Source organism: Rhinatrema bivittatum, chromosome 2, assembly GCF_901001135.1.
Source record: "Rhinatrema bivittatum chromosome 2, aRhiBiv1.1, whole genome shotgun sequence".
In the NCBI taxonomy this organism is placed as follows: Eukaryota; Metazoa; Chordata; class Amphibia; order Gymnophiona; family Rhinatrematidae; genus Rhinatrema; species Rhinatrema bivittatum.
The window spans coordinates 810,669,487-810,697,096 of NC_042616.1; the positions used below are offsets into that span (position 1 = coordinate 810,669,487).

The 27,610-nt window shown below is 45.6% G+C and overlaps 1 protein-coding gene across 2 annotated transcripts in view; it reads left to right on the forward strand.

The window, feature by feature from the left end:
* The window catches only part of LOC115085797 (ranBP-type and C3HC4-type zinc finger-containing protein 1-like), a 288,361-nt gene that overhangs the window by 123,317 nt on the left and 137,434 nt on the right, over positions 1-27,610 (forward strand). The window contains exons 7-8 of one of the 2 annotated variants that reach the window (XM_029592219.1): positions 314-474; positions 13,669-13,842. In XM_029592219.1, coding sequence (XP_029448079.1) covers positions 314-474; positions 13,669-13,842 — 335 coding nt within the window. The remainder of the gene's footprint in view (positions 1-313; positions 475-13,668; positions 13,843-27,610) is intronic. The other variant, XM_029592220.1, reaches the window with a different exon arrangement.

Genomic DNA, 27,610 nt, shown 5'->3' on the forward strand with positions numbered 1-27,610 from the left:
TTAATTTGGGGATATTTACACTTCTCCATTATGGTTACATGCCCAGTCTGGCCCCTGCCTTTTCCCTTTTAAGGATATATGAAAGAAAAGTAACCAGGGCTTGGCAGTGGGGAGAAACCAGTTGTAAATATATAGCACCACCATAAACCTACATATTTTTTTTTCTTATCTTTTTTTTTTTACTTGAGGACTGTCGACCCTTGATTGCTATTTTTCTCATAGCAAACCAGATGCTTTTGTTATGTGTTCATAATGTTGAAAATACCTTGAACATATGCATTATATTGATATCTTTGGTTCTCTCCACTCCTAGCTCCTGCTGCACGAGGGAATGAGCGCAGTGGGAAGACAGATATTTTCGACATCTCTCAGTTGCTGAATCTGGATGTTCTGCGATTGAACAATAACCACTTACCTAATACCATTAACTCCAAACCTTTCCAGTCCACCGTTGCACCACCCTCCCCTTTGCCAGTACGTGCTTTCTCTATATTGCTATGTATTGTGAATATTGCCCTAAGAAGGGCTGGGCAATTTTTTCAAGGCTAGTGATTTGAAGTTCATAGTTTAAAAAAAAATCACTATCAACTAATACATCAAATTCAAGAAATTCTACAAGAAATACAACTTATTAAATTTAAGGTTGTATTTTAGGTATAGTAAATTGAAGGGGAAATTCATCAATTAGATTATGCATCATGAATGCATATAAAATAGACATTTCACATAACTGGAAACCCAAGTACCTATTATTTTATAATACTTTGGTTAACTAATACTTTAAAAGTTATATAACCTCTCTCCCTTCCCCTAATTACTTCAGTCTTGTAGCACGATTCTGTGTTGGGGACCTTCTTTTACTTCGTGAGGAAGCTTCAAGGATTGCAGCTTTAACAACTCCAAAGTTGTTTTTTTTTTTTTTATCTTTGGTTACATCATTTAAAGGCCTTCTACCAGTAAGATATTTGTGCATAATCAGTGCCTATCTCAAAGTTTGTAAATAGGTTTGCTGTGGGACTGATATTAAGTTAACAAAGATAAAAATTACAACCACCTCTCACATACTTTTGTACCTCTTGATATATTGCAGTACTAGTCCTTCTTGACTACATTGACCACTTTCTAAATAGCTTTTCCTTTTACTTAGATCTTAACGCAACCTAATGTAAATATCCCAACACCGTCTATTGTAAATATTCTGGAATCCCCACCTCTCTCATCTCTTCCTTTCAATTAGTGTTCCCTGTACGTACCAGGATCATTCCAGACGGTGGGTTATGTTCCCCGTCCAGCAGATGGAGTCAGAACAAAAAATTCCCAGGGGAGGTCCCTTATAGCCACGCCTCCCCTGGCTCAATCCTCAGTATAGTTCTGACTCCAGCAGATGTTGAGCAGGGGACACTGCGGTCCCCAGCATCAAGCCTTAGGGTTTTCTACTTTCTTAATTTAATTTTATTTTGCTGTGAGGGATCAAGTTGCTTACTACTAATTTATTTTAACTATTTAGTTTTAGAAAAAGCAATTCCTTTTTGTTCCTCAGAGAACAATTTTTCTTGCTGACAGGCTGTGTTTCTGTCTTATTTTTCTTTCTTTCCTACCTCTTCCCTTTTTTATCACAGGGTTGGAGGTAAGTGTTTAATTTTTTGTTTTAGGGCGTCGTTTATTTGGGGAAAGAAAGAACTACTACGGGGCTTTTAGGTCCGAGGGAGCACATCGGTGGTGCCGATCCCTCCCCTTTTGCCCGAAGCCGCTTGTACCCGCCCCACCCTTGAGGTGGACGGCAGTCCGAAGTTTTTTCTTCCCGACCCGCGGCCCCGCGACGTAATATTCCCCGGGGCCGCCTGCCGTCGAGAGGTCACATTCCTCGACGGTTTTCTCGGGTCGGTGGGTGGGTAACCGGGCCGGACCTTCAGTCTCTCTTTACAGTTTGACTGATTAAATTTTTTGCACGCGCGCGCATGCTGCCCCCCCCCCCCCCCTCCTGTCAGGTTTCAGTTTCTTACCACGGTAAACAATTTTACCTGCTCCGACCGAAAAATTTTTTCTGTCAGCATGTCTTCAGAAGGGGAAGACAGCCCTCCTGCGAGGGAGGTTGAGCGTCTTCAGGACCGTGGGGAACGAAAGAGACACGCTCCCTCAGCTACAAACGACGTTTTCTCTGAGGAGAATTCAGACGAGCAATTTTCTACTACCCTGCCTATCTCTGCTGCCGGAGTTCAGCCTGTGTCTCGGCCTGGGACATCTTCTCATGATTTTTTCTCTCCTGAGTTTGTACTTCTAATGCACAGAGCATTTGTATGCAGCAGAGACAGCTTTCTGGGGGGAGGGGGTCCTCCTCCAGCTAAGCTGCCTTGTACGATACCTTCCCTGGGAAGTCTCTTTCCCCAAGGTGACACCTCTCCTCCGAAGGGACGCCCAGGAATTTCTGTGGGTTCCCTGCCCACTCCAGCAGCTCCGCAGCCAGTTGGGGGTGGAGATCCCTCTCTGGATCCACTTTCTGATGATCCTTCCCTGGTGGCTCATGTCGAGGGAGATGATCCCAGGGTTCTCAGAATTTTTCAAGCGGGAGAGCTAGAGGAACTTATACCACACATCCTACAGGAGATGGATATTGACCCTCCTCCGGACCCAGTGGCTCCAGATCCTAATATTAAAAAGGGGGATCCTCTTTTAGCAGGTCTTCGTCCACTAGCAAAGGCTTTTCCTACGCATCATTCTATCCTACAGCTAATTTCCAGAGAATGGGACACTCCTGAGGCTAACCTTAGGGTTGGTAGAGCTATGGACAAATTATATCCTTTGCCAGCGGATATTTTGGAACTTCTTAAGGTCCCTGCTGTGGATTCGGCTGTTTCTGCTGTGACTAAACACACCACCATTCCTGTCACTGGCGGAACAGCATTGAAAGATATTCAGGATAGGAAATTGGAAGTCTTCCTGAAGAGAGTTTTCGAGGTTTCAGCTCTGGGTATGCGAGCTGCTATATGTAGTTCGTTAGCACAGCGGGCAGGACTCCGATGGGTGCAACAGCTGCTTACTTCACAGGCTCTTCCAGATTCTGAGGCTCAACAGGCTGAAAGATTGGAGGCAGTGGTAGCTTATGGGGCTGATGCTCTCTATGACCTTATCAGGGTTCAAGCTAGAGCCATGGTTGCAGCGGTGTCGGCGCGCCGCCTCCTTTGGTTAAGGAATTGGTCCGCGGATGCTTCATCCAAGACGGCTTGGGTCTCTCCCCTTTAAGGGCAAGTACCTGTTTGGTGAGGACCTGGATCAGATTATTAAATCCCTTAATGAGAATACAGTTCACAAGTTACCAGAGGATCGGCCACGCTCGTACAGGTCTTTTAATACTAACAAAGGCCGATATCATAATCAACGCAGAGGGCGTCCCACCAGACAACAACCACCTCGACCCCCTTCATCTCGTTCACACACTTGGAATCGGTCCTTTCGAGGCCGTCGACCCGGTAAGGATGGTCAAGGTGCGAGCACCTCGGCTAAGTCGTCTCAATGATGCCAGGCGGACCCACGAGTCGATTCCCCAGCTGGGGGGTCGACTTGCGCTCTTCTACAAGGCGTGGGTCCAAATAACCTCAGACCAATGGGTTCTAAGTATTCTAAGACTTGGCTACGCGTTAGATTTTGTACGCGCTCCACCAAGCAGATTCCTGTTCTCACCTAGCGGGTCTCTTCTCAAGCGCCAGGCAGTTCGACAGACCTTAAATCGTCTACTTGCCTTGGGGGCAATTGTGCCGGTGCTGGTCTCCGAACTGGGACGGGGTCACTATTCCATTTATTTCATAGTGCCCAAGAAGGAAGGTACGTTTCGTCCAATTTTAGATCTCAAAACAGTCAACAACTCCCTCCGCGTCCCTCGATTTCGCATGGAGACGCTGCGTTCGGTCTTGGCGGCTGTACATCCGGGAGAATTCTTGGCCTCCTTGGATCTGACGGAGGCATACCTACATATTCCGATTCTTCCTTCCCATCAACGTTATCTTCGCTTCAAGATTTTAGATCAGCACTTTCAGTTCCGGGCTTTACCTTTGGCCTAGCCACGGCACCTCGAGTTTTCACAAAGATAATGGTCGTAGTTGCAGCGGCGCTCAGGAGGGAAGGAATTCTGGTACACCCTTACCTGGACGATTGGCTCATCAGGGCGAAATCGCAGTCGCAGGGAATTCAGGCGGTCAACAGGGTAATTCAGCTCCTCCAGACCCTGGGGTGGATAGTCAATTTTACAAAACGCAAGCTTCAATCTTCTCAGACTTTGAACTTTCTGGGTGCCCACTTCGACACAAGAGCTGCCATGGTGTTCCTCACCCAAGAGAGGGCGCAGGCTCTGCGCGAGCAGATCATCAGGTTCTTGGCTCTCGAGTTCCCGAGGGCGTGGGACTATCTTCAGGTGCTAGGAACCATGGCCTCCACCATCGACCTAGTGCCATGGGCGTTTGCTCATCTACGACCACTTCAGAGGGCATTACTTTCCCGTTGGAAGCCAGCGTCCCGGGAATACCAGGTGATCCTTCCAATTCCAGACTTTGCAAGACGCAGTCTTGTGTGGTGGATGGACCCCTTGAATCTAGCTCAAGGTGTTTCCCTGCATTCTCCAGACTGGATCATAGTGACCACAGATGCCAGTCTCTCGGGCTGGGGTGCGGTCTGTCAGGACAGTGCGATACAGGGAAAGTGGTCGAAGGAACAATCGTCTTGGCCCATAAACCGTTTAGAGGCCAGAGCAGCTCGTCTTGCCCTACGGGGTTTCCTACACCTTCTACGTCTCAGAGCGGTTCGAGTCCTATCAGACAACGCTACCACGGTGGCGTACATCAACCGTCAAGGAGGCACAAGGAGTCGGTTGGTGTCATTAGAGATCGACCGACTAATGGATTGGGCGGAGCGTCATCTTCTCCGTCTAGCAGCCTCTCATATAGCAGGCGTCGAAAACGTACAGGCGGATTTTCTCAGCCGACAACACCTGGATCCGGAAGAATGGGAACTCTCGGAGGAAGCGATGGCTCTGATCATCGAACGCTGGGGAGTTCCTCGCCTGGACCTCATGGCAACGGCCAGGAATGCAAAGGCAGCTCGCTTCTTCAGCCGAAGAAGGGAGCACGGTGCAGAAGGAGTCTATGCACTGGTACTTCCTTGGCCTCGACAGTCCCTTCTGTATGTCTTTCCACCGTGGCCTCTGGTGGGAAAGGTCATTCGAAGAATAGAAGCTCATCAGGGTCCAGTGATACTCGTGGCACCGGAATGGCCTCGACGCCCGTGGTTCGCGGATCTCCTCCAGTTGGCGATGGAGAATCCTCTTCGACTGGGGCACCTCCCGCAGTTACTATGCCAGGGTCCAATATTTTTTCCAGAGGCAGATCGCTTCTGTCTTGCGGCCTGGCTTTTGAGGGGCGCAGGTTAAGACGTTGCGGTTATCCTGAACCAGTTATTTCCACTATGTTACGGGCACGAAAGACTTCCACGTCGGTTACCTATGTCCGGGTATGGAAAGTCTTCGAAGAATGGTGTGTCTCCAAGCACATTCAGGCTCCACAGGCTTCAGTGGTACAGATTCTTTCCTTCTTGCAGGCGGGATTGGATCTTGGGCTAGCCTATAATTCTCTCCGGGTTCAGGTGGCGGCTTTGGGGGCTTTTCTTCAGGGAACAGACGGCAGACTTCTGTCTTCTCATCCGGATATTCTGCGCTTCCTCAGAGGGGTCAAGCACTTGAAGCCTCCAATCCGATCTCCTTGTCCTTCGTGGAACTTGAACCTGGTGCTTCGAGCTCTCTGCTCCTCTCCCTTTGAACCTTTGCGTTCGGCTACCCTTAAGGATGTCACTCTTAAGACAGTTTTCCTGGTGGCAATTAGTTCTGCACGACGAATTTCGGAGTTGCAGGTTCTCTCCTGCCGAGAGCCATATCTTCGTTTTTCGCCTGATGGGGTTTCCTTGCGTACTGTTCCTTCCTTCTTGCCTAAGGTGGTCTCCAGTTTCCATCTCAATCAGTCGGTGGACCTTCCTTCCTTTTCTTCCTCAGAATCGGCTGATCTTCGCAAGTTGGATGTAAAGCGAGTCCTATTGCACTATCTGGAGATAACCAATGAGTTCCGGCTCTCAGATCATTTATTTGTTCTTTGGTCGGGACCTCGGAAGGGATGTATGGCTTCGAAGCAGTCCATTGCTCGCTGGTTAAAGGGAGCGATCATAGCGGCATATCTTGGAGTAGGTAAGTCTCCGCCGTTGGTGATTTAGGCTCACTCTCTACGAAGCCAAGCGACCTCCTGGACTGAGAGTTCTTCTGTACCAATTCAGGAAATCTGTAGAGCGGCCACTTGGAAGTCAATTCACACTTTTACCAGACATTATCATCTGGACGTCCGAGCTTCCTCTCTCGGACAACTGGGAGACAGGGTTCTTCGGGCAGGGCTGTCCATGGCCCACCCATGATGGGAAAGCTTTGGTACATCCCACCTTCTGGAATGATCCTGGTACGTACAGGGAAAAGAAAATTATTCCTTACCTGCTAATTTTCGTTCCTGTAGTACCATGGATCATTCCAGACACCCTCCCTTATTTTGGGGGTTTCGTGTTATTGGGGTCATCCCTGCTTACCTGTCTCTAGTTTCAGTCTTTTTCTGTACTTCTGGTACTTCAGACTGTACTTTTATCACAATACTGTTTGCAAGTTTTACAGTTTTCGGTTTTTTAGTTACAAACTAGTTTCCAATTTTTAGCCAGTTGGCTTTTTGTTTGGTTCACTTGATCCCTCTGTTTGTATTATCTCTTCTCTATTGGCTTTGATAGTCTGTTACTGAGGATTGAGCCAGGGGAGGCGTGGCTATAAGGGACCTCCCCTGGGAATTTTTTGTTCTGACTCCATCTGCTGGACGGGGAACATAACCCACCGTCTGGAATGATCCATGGTACTACAGGAACGAAAATTAGCAGGTAAGGAATAATTTTCTTATATGCATCGCATATCTCTACCCCTTCCTATCTCTTCCTTTCCATCATGTTAGTTTTTAGGAATAATTTTCACATATCTCTCCCCCCTTTTCTGGTATGATTTTATCTTATGGTTAACTCCCTGATACTGTTTTGTTACTTGATTTTGTTTCTTGACTTCCATTTTTAATGTAAAGCCTGTTGCTAATTCTGTTACCTAGAAACTGATGTGATGTTCCCAACGAATATCGATCTATAAATAACATTAAATAAATAAAGACCAGGCCCAAAATATCTCTTTTTGACATTCTAATAAGAGTGAAAAACCTGAAATGGAAATCCTAAGAAACCCAACTCTGCATGCAGTGCAACACCAGAGAAAAAGAAACAGAAATGCATTTCTTCCTGAACTGAGCAAAATGCGAAGATAACATATTTTCTGCCTTTGCTGACTGAGCAATTTATTTTTGTGATTGAGTCTTCTCCATTTCACGATCCATTTCTCTATCTTCTTCCCTTCCTTCCCTACATCTGTCTTAGACATTGTTCTTTCACTTTCATCTTTTTCTCCATTTCTCTCTGCTTTGCCTTTCTATCTACTCATAATTAAATTTCATCCTCTTCTCCTCTCTCTAACCCTCCACTTCTTAGATTCCATCTTTTCACCTATCTACCAGTTTTCCATCTCCTACGCCAACCTTCTTCTAGCCCTCCCATTCCCAGTCTCTCATTTTTTTTCCCAGTATCTTCCTTCCCATCTTTCACCCATTCCCTAATTCCTCATTTCCACCACCTTCTGTTCTTAGTATATCCCATGCTACTGATACTAGTAATAGCAGTGGCTGTTGTCTAAGTCAACTTGATTAATAGCAGGTAATGGACTTCTCCTCCAAGAACTTATCCAAACCTTTTTTAAAACCAGCTACATTTATTGTACTGACCATATCCCCTGCAATCCCTGACTCCCTACTCTTCCACCCAATACCTGAGTCTGTTTTTCTGCTCTCTCACACAATCTTATCTCTCCCCTCATCAGTCTCTTCTTCCTTTCACCTTTCCCTCTCATAAGAACATAAGATATGTCATTCTGGGTCAGACCAAGGGTCCATCAAGCCCAATAATCTGTTTCCAACAGTGGCCAATCCAAGTCACAAGTGCCTGGCAAGTACCCAAACATTAGATAGATAAACACGAGCTACTATTGCTTATTAATTACAGTCATAGCAGTTTCTGAATTTATCCTCTAGGAACTTATCCAAACCTTTTTTAAAACCCAGTTACACTAACTGCTGTAACCACATTCTCTGGCAATTAATTCCAGAGTTTAACTATGCGCTGAGTGAAAAAGAATTTTCTTCGACTTGTTTTAAATGTGCAACTTGCTAACTTCATGGAATGCCCCCTGGTCCTTCTATTATCTGAGAGAGTAAATAACCGATTTACATTAACTTGGTCAAGTCCTTTCATGATTTTGTAGACTTCTATCATAGTAATATTGTAACATAGTAATGATGGCAGAAAAAACCCAAAATGGTCCATCTAGTCTGCCCAGTAAGCTTCCCAAGGTAGTAACTGCCGCTCCGTGCAGGTTACCCCCATGTTTTTCTTAAGGGTAGTAACTGCCGCTCTGTGCCGGTTAAGCTTTTTTTATTTATTCCCATTCTCTAGCCTTTTAGGGATCCACAGTGTTTAAAACTGGGAAGGATTTCAAAGGGGCATGGGATAGTCTTCATCACTTCCTACGGAAGTGCATTTCAGGCATCCACCACCCTCTCAGTGCAGAAATATTTCATGACATTGGTTCTAAGTCTTCCTCCCTGGAGTTTCAAATCACGACCCCCTAGTTCTACTAAATTGTTTCCAATGGAAAAGGTTTGTTGATGACTATGGATCATTAAAACCTTTCAAGTATTTGAAAGTCTGTATTACATCACCCCTGCTCCTCCTCTCCTCCAGGGTATACATATTCAGGTTCTTCAACCTCTCCTCATAAGTCATTCGATGGAGATCACCCACCATTTTGGTTGCCCTTCTCTGGACTGCCTCCATCCTGTTGTGTCCGTCTGTCGCAGACGGCTGCGACTGCTCTGCCTTACCTCTTTTCTACCCTTTTCCTCCTCCTTGGCCAAGATGGCTGCTTCCGATGCCAAGTGCCGAAACCTTCGGCATCTCCAACTCAGCAAGGGGGTCCCAGTCCGCCATGCTCCGTCCCGTGGCCTCCTAGGGCGCGCGCGTGCACGTTGCCTACATTCAAATACACGTCATGGTGGGAACCTCGGGGGCGTCCCCACCGCATGACATCAATACCTCCGGGTATTTAAAGCCTCCACTACACTACCATCTTTGAGTTAGCAAGGACTTCGGTTTAAGCTACTCTGACCGCTCTAAGCTGCACGCTTAGACGACTCGCTACCCTCCGGGGATCTCACTCCTTACGAAGCTCTAGGCACCCGCTCCTCAGGGGTCTCTCTCTTCCAACCACCCTTTGGGATTTCTACTAACTAGACAATCGCTCCTCGGGAGTCTCTCTCTCTTGCTATTTATTTCAGGATTCTGGACTATCAGGTACTCGCTCCTTGAGGGCCTACCAGTCTGTGTATCCTGCACCACGGATCCTCTGGCCTACCATTTTCATTGCCAGGAAGACGCTGCACTATGCTCCTGTGCATACCTCTATGATCCGGTGTTCCAATTCCACCCACCAGGCTCTGCCTTGCCCGCACTGTGGGTTCCTAGCTATCTTGAACATCTGGGTGAGACTTCTACATCTGAGACTGTCTGAACGTATTGACATCTTGCGGACGTCAGTGTCCTTCCTTCCTGCTTCATACCATCCATCTACAGCAGTGCAATAAAGCTTTCCACCTACAAGTGTCTGCTCTCTGAGGTTAGCCTATCGCTGTGGTTCCCCACGGGGTCCCTCCCCATGGGAGGAGTCATCTCCACTGCGACTAAGGATCCACACAATGCCACAAACACAACATATGTCTCTGTCTCCTTTGAGATACGGTCTCCAGAACTGAACACTGTACTCCAGGTGAGGCCTCACCAAGGACCTGTACAATGGGATTATCACTTCCCTTTTCTTACTAGATATTCCTCTCTCTATGCAGCCCAGCATTCTTCTGGAGTGGTGCTGAGTGATTGGAGAAGAGCGGTGGTGGTCCCTCTTCACAAGAGTGGGAGCAGAGATGAGGCTGGAAACTACAGGCCGGTTAGCCTCACCTCAGTGGTGGGAAAAGTATTGGAGTCGCTGCTGAAGGAAAGAATAGTGAACTCTCTACAAGCAGCAGAATTGCTGGACCAGAGACAGCATAGTTTCACCAAGGGAAGGTCCTGTCAGATGAATCTTAATAGACATTTTTGATTGGGTGACTAAAGAATTGAATTGAGGAAGAGCGCTCGATGTCATCTACTTGGATTTTAGTAAAGTTTTTGATACGGTCCCACACAGGAGGCATGTGTATAAAATGAGAAGTTTGGGAGTGAGTGCCAAGGTGGTGGCCTGGATAGCAAACTGGTTGAAGGACAGAAGACAATGTGTGATGGTAAATAGAACTTACTCGGAAGAGAGAGCAGTGATGAGTGGAGTGCCACAAGGGTTGGTGTTGGGACCAGCCCTGTTAAATATCTTTGTGAGCGACATCGCAGATGGGGTGATACTAAGATCTGCAACAGAGTGGTCACGCCGGAAGGAGTGGAGAGAATGAGACGGGATTTAAGGAAGCTGGAAGACTGGCCGAAGATATGGCAGCTGAGATTCAATGCCAAGAAGGGCAGAGTCATGCATATGGGGTGTGGAAATCCGAAAGAAATGTATTCGATGGGGGGTGAAGGGCTGATGTGCATGGAGCAGGAGAGAGACCTTGGGTTGATAGTGTCTAATGATCTGAAGAAGGCAAAACAATGTGACAAGGCGATAGCTAAAGAAAGAAGAATGCTGGGCTGCATAGAGAGAGGAATATCGAGTAAGAAAAGGGAAGTGATTATCCCCTTGTACAGGTCCTTGGTGAGGCCTCACCTGGAGTACTGTGCTCAGTTCTGGAGACCGTATCTCCGAAGGGACAGAGACAGGATGGAGGCGGTCCAGAGAAGGGCGACCAAAAAGGTGGGTGGTCTTCAGCGAATGACTTATGAAGAGAGATGGAAGAATCTAAATATGTATACCCTGGAGGAAAGGAGGAGCAGGGGTGATATGATACAGACTTTGAAAGGTTTTAATGATCCAAAGTCAACGACAACCTTTTCCGTTGGAAAAAAATCAGCAGAACCAGGGGTCACGATTTAAAACTCCAGGGAGGAAGACTCAGAACCAATGTCAGGAAGTATTTCTTCACGGAAAGGGTGGTGGATGCCTGGAACGCCCTTCTGGAAGAAGTGGTGAAGACCAAAACTGTGAAGGATTTCAAAGTGGCGCGGGATAAACTGTGGATCCATAAAGTCTAGAGGATGTGAATGAAGAGAAGAGGCATGGGGGTGGCTTGTGGGAATGACGGATACTACCTGGTGATTAATACCCTTATTCAATAAACATACACACAGTTAATGCGACTCCAACATTGCTCTATGCTTCAACGGCAAGAGGAAATGTGGGAAAAAGGATTTGCATTCACGAATAAGTGTGGGAGTAGCTTGCTTGTTGCGGTGGTTACTACCCCAAACCAGATAAGCTTGATACTTCACTTTGAATACATATACAGCACAGCTCATTGCTTCAATGGCATGGGGAATGAAGAAAAGTGGATTTATATTGAGACAACAACCAACAAGGACTAAATTGCACAGGCTAGGTAACCAAATAAGAGTGGGAGTAGCTTGCTTGTTATGGCGGTTACTACCCTGAACCAATCAAGCCTGATACTTCACTTTGAATACATATTCAGTGCAGCTCCCTGCTTCAACAGCAGGGGGAATGAAGAAAATAGGATTTATATTCAGACAACAACCAACAAGGACTAAATTGCACAGGCTGGGTAAACAAATAAGCGTGGGAGTAGCCTGCTTATTGCGGCGGTTACTACCTCTAACCAATTAGGCTTGATACTTTGATGCAGCTCCAGCACTGTTCTCTACATCAGTAGCTGGGGTGGAAGGAAATTAGAACCAAAAAGTTACCAATAAGGGCCCTGAACTCAGCAGTCAGAGTAACAGATAAGTATGAGAAAAATAAGTGTGAAAGTTTGCTGGGCAGACTGGATGGGCTGTTTGGTCGTCTTCTGCCATCATTTCTATGTTTCTATGTCCATAAGGATGAATCAACTGTCCATATTTTGGCTATTTGTTTGTTTTGATCCCAATAGACTTGGCAATGAGGTGATAAAATACCCCATTTCCAATTGTATAGCAGACTATATCTCTTTATTATGCCCAGTTGGATTGACCTTAGAGGGGCATGTTAAGATCATGATGGTGTTGATTGCGAGTCTAAGGTTTTGATGTTTGCAAGGCTGCAATCAAATATGCAGTCTACACATTCACATCATGTTGTCTGGATACAGCCTCCCATTGTGATAATAGGTTTGGACTGTCTATCTACCATAGCTTTTTGAAAGGTACAGCCCAACTCCTTCCTCCTGTAACCCATATTATAGTTTCAGGTTGACTTCTCTGTCATTAAAACATGAAAAATCACCAAAGGGATTTTTCCTGAGAATAAGTTCCTGCCGCCAATTCGTGTTGCTGTTTTCACCCTTTTTTGTGGCAGGCGAATTCCACTTGTGTGACCTGGTAAATATGCTGTCTTCAGGGAAAGCAAGGTTGCTTACCTATAACAGGTAGTCTCTGAAAACAGCATTTCACTATTCATATAACCCCACCCCCCCTTCGGAACTTGTCTTTCCTAGAAAGTTCTGAAATTTCATTCCGTTTGGCTTCTTGCTGAGTCATGTTACATACTTGTGTTATTAGTGAACTAACAGTATATAAGGAAATTTGCTTTCCTAGCTAACCTTCATATAGGTGGTTTTATTCAAGGTTTTTGGCATTGGAGCAAAACTTGAGAAGAACCGGCCGTCAAGAATTCCACCAAAAACCTGCTAGTGATGACTCAGTGCTACTGTGTAGTCCTAATGCCACACCCTTCCTTGCCTATCCTCTGCAGTAGAATTGATTCTCATTTGCTCTGTTTTTTTCTTTTTCTCCTCCTTCCTCTTCCCCTTTTCTCCTTCCACCTCTTTCTCTGGCCTATTTCCCTTTCTTCTAACCTTGTTCCCCTCTTCTCCATCCTTTTCTCCTTTTGGCCTCTGCTTCCCTCCACCACCTCCTCTTCCTCTTTCTCCACTGTCTATTATTTGTGGCCCAGAGGTAGGGGCTTCCTTGAGCAGCTGCAGTGGTGATAGGTACTACTCCATGTTCCAGAGGCAGGGGGCTGTTCAGGCCACTGCAGCATGGCTTTTTTTTTTTTGGCTGAATTCCATTTGCAAAGCGGCTAAGGCTATTTGATTTTAACAAGCTTTCAAATGGGATTCTTTAGAGCTGAGAAGAACTGTAGTAAATCCTTTCCTTCCATTCTCAAATTTGCATAATCAAGGTTGCATCTGCTCACTAGTCTGCCATGATGGTTAATTTTTAAGTGTTTTTTGCTTTTAAGAGTTGTATTAATAAAGGCATTGTATAGCAATAATGTACTGTTCTTTGTGCTTTTACAATTGACTGCCAACTAAGTGATTTATAACTGTAAAACAAGGCAAATCATTGCTTGTTGTAAAAGCAATTTTTGTATTTACATAGACTGGTTGGTCATGTCCCTCCTGTACCTATATCAATAAGCCAACAAGACCAGGATGTGAAATGTGCAGTGCTGACCGTCCGCAGGATTATGTGATCCCAGGGGAATATAAACCCGATGAGAGAGAACGCTGGAGATTGCAGCAGGAGAAGGATGGAATCAGACAGTATCAGCAGGTATCTAGAGAGTGTTCTTTTTTGTGTTTCTTGGGGTTGCTGGTATCTGGTATACCCGTTTACACTGTCGTTCTCTGTACATACCCAGATCAGTCCAGACTCCTGGGTTTTGCCTCCTTTCCAGCAGATGGAGACAGAGAGTTTCACGACACCGCCTTTTAACCCAGTGTGCCACCTGAAGCTCCTTAGTATTTCTTTGTCTCCAGCAGATGGAGGAGGTGCAGTTCTGTACTTGGAAAATAAAATAAGAAGAAGAGGTTTCGATCTAGCGAAGATTTCTCTCCCAGGAAGTTGGCAGATCCTGGTGGGACCATCCCTTCTTGTTGCAGAGGTGGATGAGCAGGGGTTGGGGACCTTAGATTGCTCACTGGATTTCGCCTAAGGTGAAAGCTGGTGGTCCAGTTCCCTCACCTCCAGGAGGATTGGGAGAAGCCTCTGCCGCACTTCAGATAAGAGAATTCCTTTTGTATCTTTTATAAAGTTGAAAAAAAAAAGAAAGAATAGTAACGAAATCAAGGGAAGCAGGTGCATTTACTTTACTTTACTTTGCTTTGCTTTAATCTCCCATCGCAGTGGCTCCTAAGCCATCCGGATTTAAATACTGCCAATGTGGTAAGATTATGTCCATCACAGATGGACATAATTACTGCTACATATGCCTGGGACTGGAACATGACCAAGTCTCCTGCCGGGACTGTGGTCGTATGTCCCCCAGGGCACAAAGCAAACGCGCGGAAAAAATCACGCGGCTAAAGATATCATCCACACAGTCTTCGCCGAGTCCGTCGAAGAGACCGAAGAAGACTCCATCTAAAAGGTCTGCTTCGCTAGAGGGTACCTCGGCCAGGTCTGTCAGTCCACCAGGGCCAGTGAAGGGAGTTGAGGCCGCAACTCCTCTTTCACAGAAATCCCCTCATGAGTTGAGTGGGTTTCGGTTCACTGAACCCACTCAAATCCGCTCATAGAAAATCAAATCGGCCGAAGCAAGATGGTGGGTCGGAGCTGAGATGCGCGCATCAGTGCATAGCCGGGCGCACAGGTCGGCGCCTGAGGCCTCGGCACATAACTATGTGCACAAGATATCTGCGCACAGCTACGTGCACAAAAAATTGGCGCACAGCTCCGGCGCATAGCAGCTCGCACATAACAGGGACGCACGACGGTGCGTGCAACGACACGCACAACACATCGGCGCACGGATCGGTGCACAAAGGTGCATCTAAGTGCGCAGCACAGATTCCACTTGACGTATCGAAGTTTCGCATGTTTTGAGACATGCTGCTATCGATTCAACCTCGAATTCCGACACACTTGACACCAGTCTTGACACAGTCTACACTACTAAGTCAGGAACTTCTTAAAAAGTTACAAAAAACTAAGCATGTACTTTCTACAACATCTGGTGTGACAGATTCTCACCAACAGGTAGAACTAGTCTCTCTCCATGACACTGCCACATCTAGCGAGGGTTCGGATTCTGATAGATCTTCTCTTAATAGACCATAATCCCCTCTGCTTCTCCATAACTCAGGCCTGCCTCCTCAAGCTGAGCTCATATCAGCAATGCCTTCAGGAATGGGGCCATTTCCAGGACCTTCACAACCTCTAGCATCTAAAGCGATGTTACAGATTTCGCAGGCGTTAAATACTTTCTTCCAAGAACTGAACATGACACACCCTCAGCCTTCACTTGCGCCTTCGCCACTTGCATCGCCAACTCCGCTCCTTCCGTCTCAGCCGTCTGCACCATCTCCAATCCCAGGCCGACCAGACACTCCAGATTCACCATGGACATCGTCGCCTGGTTCATTAACAGAGTTCCCATCTGACTCTCCAGAAGGACTCCCAGAACCTTATTCCCCTCCTGAAGACTTGTCCTATGCAAAGTTCATCGAGAAAGTGGGCTCTATTTTAAACATCGAAACAGGGAAAATCCCTGATCCTAGGTCAGAGGTGTTAGGGATACTGAAAATATTCGAAATGCCTCCAGAACCAACAGCTTTACCACCACATACAGTGCTGGATACAGTTCTTCGAAAGATGTGGGACAAACCATTTACCACTGCGGCCTCATCAAGGAAAACGGACTTAAAGTACCGTATGCAGAATTCCACAATTTATGATTCCACACAGCTGCCACATAATTCAATAGTAGTGGAATCTGCACTCTCAAAGGCAAAACGGGCAAAACTTCATTCTAATTCACCACCAGGAAAAGACCATAAGACTATGGACGATTTTGGCCGTAAAGTATACCATTCCTCCATGTTGGCAACAGAAATTCAACATCAGTTTTACATAAGCCAGTATTTATTTGAATGTCTTCAGAGATTACGTCCCTTATGTTTAACCTCTGAAAATACTCTGCCACAACCTTTTACAGACATGGAAGAAGGGCTTCACCATCTACTGCGGTCTGTCTGAGTCCTTTGAGTCTTCCACAAGGACTTCGGCTATGGCTATAGTGGCCAGACGGATGGTGTGGTTGACAGCAAGTGCAATTAGAGAGGATGTTCACGATAAGTTAGTGGACATACCGTGCCTGGGTGACAATCTTTTTGGTGAGAAGTTTGGGGAAACCGTTACTCTTCTTAAAGAGCAGAGTACCGCTGTACTATCACTCACATCTCCAACGGACCCCCTATACCTCATCCAAGAAATTTTACCTTTCCTTCAGGAAGAAGTCCTACCCAAGGGTACCCTTTAAGCCATATAATACCTATCAATCACAGAATTATTCCCACCACAGATACCAACCTCAGGTCCATCAGTCCCGTGGACGACCTCATCAACAAAGGCCACAAAAGCAAATACCAGCACCTCCTCAAAAACAGACTTCATCTTTTTTGAGCTCTCCCGAGCCACCTCCACCACCTTACATAGGAGGTCGCCTTCAACTGTTTTATGCCAATTGGGAGGCGATTGCTTCGGATGCTTGGGTGCTGAACATCATAAGGGAGGGCTAGTGAATAAATTTTGTAACACTCCTGGATGTCCCTCACATTCCCCTTCCCCGAAATACATCAACCCATTCACTGTACCTTCAAGAACAGTTACAGAATCTACAAAGCTAAAAATCCATTCAAAGAATTACAAGGACACAAGAAAATCAGGGGTTCTACTCCCATTATTTTCTCATTCCAAAAAAGTCCAGAGGTCTTCGACCAATCTTAGACTTAACGGAATCTCAACAAACACATTCAAAAAGAAAAATTCAAGATGACGTCTCTCAAGACTATTCTTTCCCTCCTACAAGCCAGCGACTGGCTGTGTTCCACAGACTTGAAGGATACATACTCCCATATCCCCATGTACCTTTCTTCCTGGCAATACCTTTGTTTTCAAGCTCAGACCAATTATATCAATACAAGGTTCTACCCTTTGGCCTATCTTCAGCCCCAAGAGTGTTCACAAAGTGTTTAGCGGTGGTGGTGGCTCACCTCAGACAACTGTCGATCCAGATTTTTCCCTATCTGGACGACTAGCTTTTAGTAGCCTCGGATCAGGCTACTCTACGAACTCACACGTTCCAAACAATCAATTGTCTGCAGACCTTGGGCTTCATAATCAATTACGAAAAGTCCAACCTGCAACCAACCCAAATGCTACAGTTCATTGGAGCGCTCATCGATACAACACAACAGAGAGCATACCTCCCACAGGACAGGATTCAAACTCTATCCTCACTGGCTTGACGTCTGTGCACCGATCACATACATCGGCACGTCAAGTGCTTCAGCTACTTGGTCATATGGCGGCGGCTATCCATGTTGTTCCCTACACGAGATTACATATGCGCCACGTACAGTGGGGACTAAAGAATCAATGGTCTCAATACTTTCAGCCCCTCTCAATCAAGATACAACTCACCACCCAGATGCGCATCGACATTCGTTGGTGGAAGAACACCGGCAAATTGACCTTGGGAGCACCCTTCCGGTTACCTCCCCATCAACTCACCCTCACGATGGATGCATCCAGAAGGGGCTGGGGAGCTCATGTGAGCGAACTAATGACTCAAGGTAGAGACCTTGAGTCTACACAGGAGAGCACATACCAGATCATCCTTCTGGAACTTCGAGCCATTTGGAAGGCACTTCAGACCTTCTCCCCTGAAGTTTGGGGCAAGCATCTCATGGTATACACAGACAATCAAGTTACCATGTTCTACATAAACAAGGAATTGAGGGTCAGGTTCATGGATACTTTGTCGAGAAACACTTCGAATACTGATGTGGGCAATAGCAAAAGAAGTTTCGATGCAAGCCACATACTTTCCAAAATCACTGTGAACTTGAAAGATGTAGTAGGCCAGATTGACAAACTTAAGAGTAGTAAATCACCTGGATTGGATGGTATGCATCCTAGGGTACTGAAGGAACTAAAAAATGAAATTTCTGATCTATTAGTTACAATTTGTAACCTTTCATTAAAATCATCCATTGTACCTGAAGACTGGAGGGTGGCCAATGTAACCCCAATATTTAAAAAAGGCTCCAGGGGCGATCTGGATAACTATAGACCAGTGAGCCTGACTTCAGTGCTGGGAAAAATAGTGGGAACTATTCTCAAGATCAAAATCGTAGAGCATATAGAAAGACATGGTTTAATGGAAAACAGTCAACATGGATTTACCCAAGGGAAGTCTTGCCTAACAAATGTGCTTCATTTTTTTGAAGGGGTTAATAAACATGTGGATAAAGGTGAACTGGTAGATGTAGTGTATTTGGATTTTCAGAAGGTGTTTGACAAAGTCCCTCATGAGAGGCTTCTACGAAAACTAAAAAGTCATGGGATAGGAGGCGATGTCTTTTTGTGGATTACAAACTGGTTAAAAGACAGGAAACAGAGTAGGATTAAATGGTCAATTTTCTCAGTGAAAAAGGGTAAACAGTGGAGTGCCTCAGGGATCTGTACTTGGACCGGTGCTTTTCAATATATATATATATAAATGATTTGGAAAGGAATCTGATGAGTGAGGTTATTAAATTTGCGGATGATACAAAATTATTCAGAGTAGTTAAATCACAAGCAGACTGCGATACATTACAGGAGGACCTTGCAAGACTGGATGATTCGGCATCCAAATGGCAGATGAAATTTAATGTGGACAAGTGCAAGTTGTTGCATATAGGGAAAAATAACCCTTGCTGTAGTTACACGATGTTGGGTTCCGTGTTGGGAGCTACCAAGCAGGAAAAAGATCTAGGCATCATAGGAGGCGATGTCCTTTTGTGGAATACAAACTGGTTAAAAGACAGGAAACAGAGTAGGATTAAATGGTCAATTTTCTCATTCTCATTATTATTATCTTTAATATTTATCATGATTTTATCTTTGCTATTATGTTTACTGTTTTTGCACATGCTCTGCCTTGCATAATCCTAGTTGACCATTGTGATTGTTCCCGCTTCTTTCTCTGCTTTCTTGGTTTAACGTACCCCCTCCCCTCTCCCTGTTTATTGTAATTTTCCACGCTGTTGTTTTGCTGTAAACCGATATGTCCCTATGAATATCGGTATAGAAGACTCTTTAAATAAATACTTTAAAATCGTCGGCTCAGTGTGCTGCAGCAGTCAAAAAAGCAAACTGAATGTTAGGAATTAATAGGAAGGCAATGGTTAATAAAACGGAAAATGTAATATTGCCTCTATATCGCTCCATGGTGAGACCGCACCTTGAATACTGTGTACAATTCTGGTCGCCGCATCTCAAAAGAGATATAGTTGCGATGGAGAAGGTATAGAGAAGGGCAACCAAAATGATAAAGGGGATGGAACAGCTCACCTATGAGGAAAGGCTGAAGAGGTTAGGGCTGTTCAGCTTGGAGAAGAGACGGCTGAGGGGGGTTATGATAGAGGTCTTTAAGATCATGAAAGGTCTTGAACGAGTAGATGTGACTCGGTTATTTACACTTTCAAATAATAGAAGGACTAGAGGGCATTCCATGAAGTTAGCAAGTAGCACATTTAAGATTATTCGGAGAAAATTCTTTTTCACTCAACGCACAATAAAGCTCTGGAATTTGTTGCCAGAGGATGGTGGTTAGTGCAGTTAGTGTAGCTGGGTTCAAAAAAGGTTTGGATATGTTCTTGGAGAAGTCCATTAACTGCTATTAATCAAGTTTACTTAGGAAATAGCCACTGCTATTAATTGCATCAGTAGCATGGGATCTTCTTGGTATTTGGGTAATTGCCAGGTTCTTGTGGCCTGCTTTGGCCTCTGTTGGAAACGGGATGCTGGGCTTGATGGACCCAGCATGGCAATTTCTTATGTTCTTATGTCGCATCAGGACGGAGAGTCAGTGAACTACAAGCTTTGGTTCACTATTCCCTTTATTTAGAATTTTACCATGATAAGGTCACTCTTCGGCCTCATCCTACCTTTCTTCCTAAGGTAGTATATGCTTTCCACATTACATTGCCAATCTTTAAACCTAAACCTCATCATAATGACCGAGACAAGCTTCTGCACTCTTTAGACTGTAAAAGGGTATTAGCTTACTACAAACACTGAACTCAATCTCAAGGAAGACCATCTCAATTGTTCCTCTCCTTTCACCCTAATAATCCAAACCAGCCTGTCTCCAAAAGAACCATTGCTAGTTGGTTATCCCAATGCATTGAATTCTGCTACAATAAACATTCTCTGCCTTTGAGCAACAAACCGAAAGCACACCAGATACGCGCAACAGCAGCATCTGTTGCTCATTTGAAAAGGGTTCTGCTGCTGGACATAGGCAAAGCGGCAACCTGGTCTTCTCTTCATACTTTCACATCTCACTACTGTATTGGACAACAAGCAACTTTCGATGCAGCTTTAGGTTCGGCAGTTTTGTCAGCCCTTCATGATGAGTAAGACTGTCTACCTTTATTGAAGGGTAGTGTCCTCCATTGGAAAAACTTATTATATGGACACAACCCAGGAGCTTGGGACTCCGACAGCATGGCTAATTCAGCCCTGCTATCGATGGGGGAAAAAGCAAGTTTGCTTACCGTAAACGGTGTTTCCGTAGATAGCAGGATGAATTAGCCATGCGATCCCATCCCACCTCCCTAGACAGTCTACTGATTTTACCAAAAACGTTTTCCACGTACATCTCACTTGGCTACAAGAGACTGAGGTAACAAGGCAATCGCGCGGGAAGCTCACCGCGCAGCCGTACAGAGTTCAAAACTCTATACTAACTGAGAAAACTCTGCCTACTAATCGGTTGCGAGGCGCTCCCAGACAGCATGGCTAATTCATCCTATCTACGGAAACACCATTTACGGTAAGCAAACTTTCTTGTGCCAGTGCACCACGTGTGGTGACAGCTCTGTGCACCTTTCTCGTTCTGGCCATTGTTCCCGTTGCCTCTCTGGTGGAGAGGGCACATTGGGAGGGACTGTGGCGGCAACTTGCAACCAGTGCGACTCTGGTGGGTTGAAGGCTGCAACGTGAGGGGCCGATGATCCGTTTCCACTAAGCGTGGGAACAGCTGCCATTTTGGATACACTTGCTGCTGAGGGGAAGGCTGCAGCGGGGGGTGGGGATCTCCTGCCTGAGCTTTGTCCAGCTGAGTTCAGCTCCGAGGAGGCCCGGGGTGCCCAAGGAGGGGGGGCAGTTGGAGGAGGAGATTAATCCTCTGGAGAAGGATTCTGATGGTGCCTCTCCTTTTTCACCTGAGTTTGTTCTATTAATGCACAGGGCATTTTTAGCCCGCAAGGCCGCAGAGCGGACCTTTCCTAAGCAGAGGATGGCAGAACCTCCCCCCAGGAAGAAGTCCAGGTTTTGGGGGGCTTCAGGGGCCACTTGGCTTCCTTGGATCTGATGGAGGCGTATCTGCATATAGAGATTCACCCAGACCATCAGAAGTACCTCCGGTTTATGATCCTGGGGTGGCATTTTCAATTATACGCTGTCCTGTTCAGTCTAGCAATAGCCCTGAGGACCTTCACCAAGGTGATGGTGGTAGCAGTGGCAGCCCTCAGAAAGGAGGGCGTGCTGGTCTACCCGTATCTGTAAGATTGGCTTATCTGTGGAAGTCGGAAGACCTTTGCAGACAAGCGGTGGACATGGTGGTGCAATGCCTGAGTTCGCTGGGATGGAGAGTGAATCTGTCCAAGAGTCACCTTTCTCTTTCGCAGGTTCTGGAGTGGGGAAGGTTTTTCTAACGGAGTGGATTGTCTAGCTGTGGACTCAAGTTTGGAACCTGTTGGAGGCCCAAGTGCCCAGGGTCTGGGATTACTTGCAGGTCTTCGGTTCCATGGCCTCGAGTTGGTCCCATGGGAATTTGGCCATATGAGGCCTCTACAGAAAGTGTTGCTATCCCGGTGGGATCCGATTTCGGAGCAGTTTCAACTTCCAGTACCGCTTACAGAGTCTGCCAGATCCAGTCTTTCGTGGTGGCTTGGCTGGAACCATTTGTACCGAGGGGTGGACCTCGATGGTAGTGGATGGTAGTGACTACTGACGCCAGTCTCTCTGGTTTGGGAGAGCTGTGTCAGTCCTAGTCAGTGCAAGGCCAATAGTCGGCGGAGGAAGTGGCCTGGTCCATCAGTTGCCTAGAGATGAGAGCGGTACAGTTGACCCTGCAGGAGTTTCTTTTTCTTGCGCAACTGTGCAGTCAGACTCCAAGAGCCAAACGGTTGCTCTGTAAGCGGAGATGCTGATGTCCTGGGCGGAGCAGCATCTGGCCTCTAAAGTAGCCTCGCACTTAGCAGGATCTGACAATGTACAAGCGGATTTTCTTAGCCGGCATCATTTGGACCCAGGAGAATGGGAGCTCTCAGAGGAGGCAATGACCCTAATTTCTCTCAGATAGGGCATTCCTCAGATGGATCTTATGGCAACTCAAAAGAATACCAAGGCGCCATGCTTCTTCAGCTGAAGAAGAGAGCACAGAGCAGGAGGAGTTGATGCCCTGGTTCTTCCTTGACCACATGACAATCTGATCTGTGTTTCCACCATGGCATCTGGTAGGCAAGGTTGTGAAGAGAAGAGAGATCCATCCAGGAAAGCTGATTCTCGTAGTTCCAGAATGGCCCCAAAGGCCTTGGTTTACAGATTTGGTCACTCTAGCAGTGGAAGGCCTCTTGAGACTGGGCCATCTGCCAAAGCTTCTATGACAGGGCCCTATATTTTGAGATCAAGTGGATCGCTTTTGTCTACCTGCTTGGCTTTTGAAAGGAAGCAATTAAGAAAGAAAGGATATCCTTAGGATGCTATTTCTACTCTATTGCATTCTTGTAAGACTTCTACTTCCTTGGCATATGTCAGGATTTGGAAAGTTTTTGAGGCTTGGTGTACAGGAGGTTCAAGCTCAGCAAGCTTTGGTGGTGCAGATTCTGGCCTTTTTGCAGAAAGGACTGTCGAAAGGTTTGTCCTTTAGTTCCATGCGAGTGCAGCTGTCTGCCCTGGGCTGCTTGCGAGGCAAGGTTCATGGAATAGCCCTAGCTGCACATCCAGATTTGGTACATTTCCTCAGAGGGGTGAAGCATCTGTGCCCCCCTCCTGTTCGTCAGGTGTGCCCCTCTTGGAGCCTTAATTTGTCCTCAAGGGCATGTGTGAGGTGCTATTTGAGCCTCTAAAGAGGGCCACCATAAAAGTTTGATGATCCAGTAGGAATATGGTCATAAGTCTTATTTGAGATGTGCAAAGATGAAAAAAATCGTTTTACTTTTCTAGTACCCATTTAGGTTATTTTTAAGGCAAAAACTTTGAGTTGTAGACTAGTTTGTGTTGCGTGCGGCATTAAATTCATCAACTCTACAAGGAAGTTTTTTTGTCAAATCTTCATAGGGATAGCCGTGTTAGTCTGGTGTAGCAAAAATGACAAGATCTGTTCTTGGATCATTTTGTCTTTTCACACTTACCTCAGTTGTTTGTAAGCTGGACTATAATGCTACTAACACTCTTTCCTCACCCTGCCTAATTCAGTGCCTTCTTCACCCTCACCTCTATCTCCATATATTTTATCCACCTCCTGTAGTACTCTTCATGCAGCAGACAAAGTAGACTCTGTCTTTGAAAGCTCATGCCTCAATAATTTGGTTAGTCTATAACAGGGTTTCCCAAACCTGTCTTGGGGACCCCACAGCCAGTTGAGTTTTCAGGATATCCACAATGAATATGCATGAGATAAATTTGCATATTGTGGACCTTCAGTATATGCAACATTATCTCATGCATATTCATTATGGATATCCTGAAAACCCAACTGGCTGTGGGGTCCCCAGGACAGGTTTGGGAAGCCCTGGTCTACAAGGTACCCACCCGCCTCTTGTCATATTTTTTGTTCAGTTAATGACCACCGCAGTCAGCAGTGGCACAGCTCCATTCAAGTCCAGTAGGTGCTGTTTTCATGATTCTCAGGTCCTCCCTCACTGTCATTGCCTACATCATTTCATGCGCTTGCTATCCTGCTCTGTACCTCTTTCACCTGTTTTATCCCTTAATTTCTGTGATGCTTGGATTTGATTCTTATTCAAGAGATTGAAGATGAACTGTAGTTCATGTTTATGCTGCACCCCTTTCTCCTTTCATATTTTACATAGCTGCCTCCCTGTGAGACTCCTGATTCTCTGGTAACACTGTACATAATTGTAATCGTGTTGCTCTCTTGTCATATTGTACACTCATGGAGACTGAAGACCAATAGCTCCTCTTGTTGCCTGCAGGTGAGGTTAACAGTTCTCCCGTTGTCTTTGGCGGAATAGTAATTTGTGTGCAATGCTCTTCTTTGTACAATTAGTCCTATGGAAATTCTGCACTACTGCAGAATGCCAAATTCCCTTCCTGCACAGTTGCGCAGAAATACCATTTTCTGCGCAGGCTTGGCACAGATGAAGCAGGCCCCAACATGCCATGAGTGGAGCCTGTCCTGCTCGTGGAAAAGAAGGAGCAAGCCCTGGCGATAGTGAGTCTGTGTGTAGAGGGGTGTGTGTGTGTGTAAGATTGTGAGACAGGGGGGCGAGAGAGAGCATGTGTGAGGGTGGGTGCCAGAAAGAGGGAGCCTATGTGAGGAGAATTGTGAAGGAGTGTGTATATTGGGAGAGATTGGGAGCTGGTGTGTGTGAAAAAACAATCGTGTTTATGTGAGAGTGCTTGTTTGTGAGAGAGGGAGCCTGTGTGAAGGGATGTGTGAGAGAGAGACATAGGTAGCCTGTGTGAGGGTGTATGCGTGAGAGAGAAAGGGAGCTTGTGTGTGTATGCGAGAATGAGAAAGGAAGCCTGTATGTGTATGCGAGAGATGGGGGGGGGAACCTGTATGAGGGGGGGGGGTGTTATGTGCATGAGAAAGAGGGAGCCCATGTGTATGTGAGAGAGAGTGAGGGGCAGTACTGAGAGAGGGGTCAAATTCTGAGTGGAGATAGTGGAAGGGGTTGAACCTAGAGGGGGAGGGGAGAGATAGTGGCAGGTGGAGTAGTTTGGGCCTGACAGGGCAAAGTGAAAGGAGAATGGCCAGGGGAGTAGGGAGAGAGGGTGGAAGAAACACTCTTACAGTGAACTTCTAGGGAAATTCTGCTCAAAATATTTAAAACTCTGCATCTTTAAGTAATAACTTTTTTCTATATTACATTTTAAATTAATTACTTAAAGACTGTCATGTATATAGTGTTACTTTGACCAATATAAAGTATGCATAGTTTTGCAAAGGTTTTAAATTTTGTGTGTAGAATTCTAAATTTTTTTATGCAGAATTTCCCCCAGGAGTAGTATAGTCTATGGTTTGTTTGCTGATAGACTCTAGCCCTTAGAAAATTGTAGAGTTTGTTTTGCATTTGTTGTTTGGGAGTAATGAATGCTCTAAAGGGGTCTCCTTTTTTGAACGTTTGGCTCTAACAGTGTTTGTTTTTGACCATTAAAGTAGCATTTTTGGTTGCCATCTGTTCAGCTAGATGTACTAGTGAAGTAAAAGCATTTGCTTTTGTCTCCTTTAACTCCGTTTTTTTCGAAATCGCTCCATCTTTTGTCCTAAGATTAATTTGCATTTTCATTTTGATCAAGATGCAATCCCTTGTTATGCTATAATCCACAAAATGCCAAAGTAAAGAAACATTCATGCTTTGGATGTCAAATAGATTTAAAATTTTATTTATAGAAAACTAAAGGATTTGGAAAAGGAAGCATGTATTTGTGTTTAGAACCGAATTTGACAGTGTAGTAGTCTTCGGGAGGTGTCAGATTGTGAGTGAATAATATCAGTCAGCACTTTTAGTTGTTGGTCTCAGAAGTATTAAGAGCCTAGGAAGATGTTGAAGTAACACCTCATCAGAACAGTGAGCAGAAGGCTTTCTAAAATGAGTCAGAAATCCAATGTGTTTTGGTTTAGCCTGTTATTTATAATCTTAGAGTGATATATATTTTACTTCTCATGCACTGGAGGAGTGAAGGGAAATTAATGTGCCAGGTAGGAAATGCATGCACCATGTGCTTCTGCCAGCCCTGCCCCTCCTTCTTCCCCCCCCAAAATTATTGGGAGAGGAAGAAGGTGGGAGTACATGGTGAACGTGTTTTCATCTTTTGTGAGTCAGTCCCTGCCCTTGTCATTTTTCTGTATGTTTCTAGATTTGCCTTTAACAACAGATACAGACAAGTCAGAGAGTGACTGTTGAGATTGGCTGACGTGCCATTCACAAATCTATCAGTAGTGAGATTGGATATATTCTGTATATGGTAATTTATCCTAGTTTGGAAGGCCTGTTTGATAGCTCTCATTATAACTTGTTGAAACATTTTTTTACATAATTAAGATAAGATACACTGCACTGTTGGAATTGTAAGTATTTCTCTGAGGGAAAACAGGATACTAGTCCTCACATGGGTGACATCATCTGATGGAGCCTGGCATGGAAAACTTATGTCAAAGCCTCTCTGAGAATGCCTAGAATGCCATTGTACCATGCATCCATGCAGTGTCCCTTTAGTCTTTTCTTTTCCATAGAGCCTCATGTCTCACTCAAGTTTTGTGGTTTAAGTAACTTCTTCTTTATAAAGATTTGCAATTTTTCATGTTTTTTTTTTCCTCCTCATGTCCATCAAGGGTCCCTTCAGTCTCTTCCCGTTATCGTCTTAGATAGATTTTTCGATGTTTGGGTAAGTTTCTTTTCATTTGTCATTCCCCTGGGGTGTTGGTGTGGTCGGTGCCTACTGGCCTTTGACAGCCGCTGCCATTGATTTTGCTTTAGTGTCCCTTTAATTTTGTGACGCCATGTCCTCTACAGAATTTAAGAAATGCCCCAAGTGTACAAAGACCTTGTCTATCATGTGTTCTCTGCCTAGGAGCTTTACATGATGTCTGGGGTTGCAAGGGATGTGCCCAGATGATCCCAAAAGGATGTCAAGCCCGACTCAAGAAGATGGAGCAACTCTTCAGATTGGGCAAATCCAAGACATCGGCATCTATGTTGAAGGACTTCGGATCCTCACCAATGGCCATTGAGCCCCCAACATCAGTGGGGCCGAAGGTTCTGTCGATGTTGAAGGCTGATATGGGTGCCAGAGACAGGCACTCACCTGGCTCCTTTAGGTCAAAGAAATTGGGTTCATCGTCATCGGCTTTGGCACTGGGGAGAGACCGATCCGAGCATCAAGGGAAGCCGAAGAAGCATCGGCATCTGTTCCTGTTGATGCATGGTGGCTGGCATGAGAATGCACATGATGGCCCCAAAGTGACCCCATGGAGAGGACAGCCAATCCTCCACGATGTCCAGGGGTTTGCCACAGCCTTCTTCGGTCCAGATATCTGCCATTGATCCTCCTCTCTGGTCCAAAGAGGATGTGG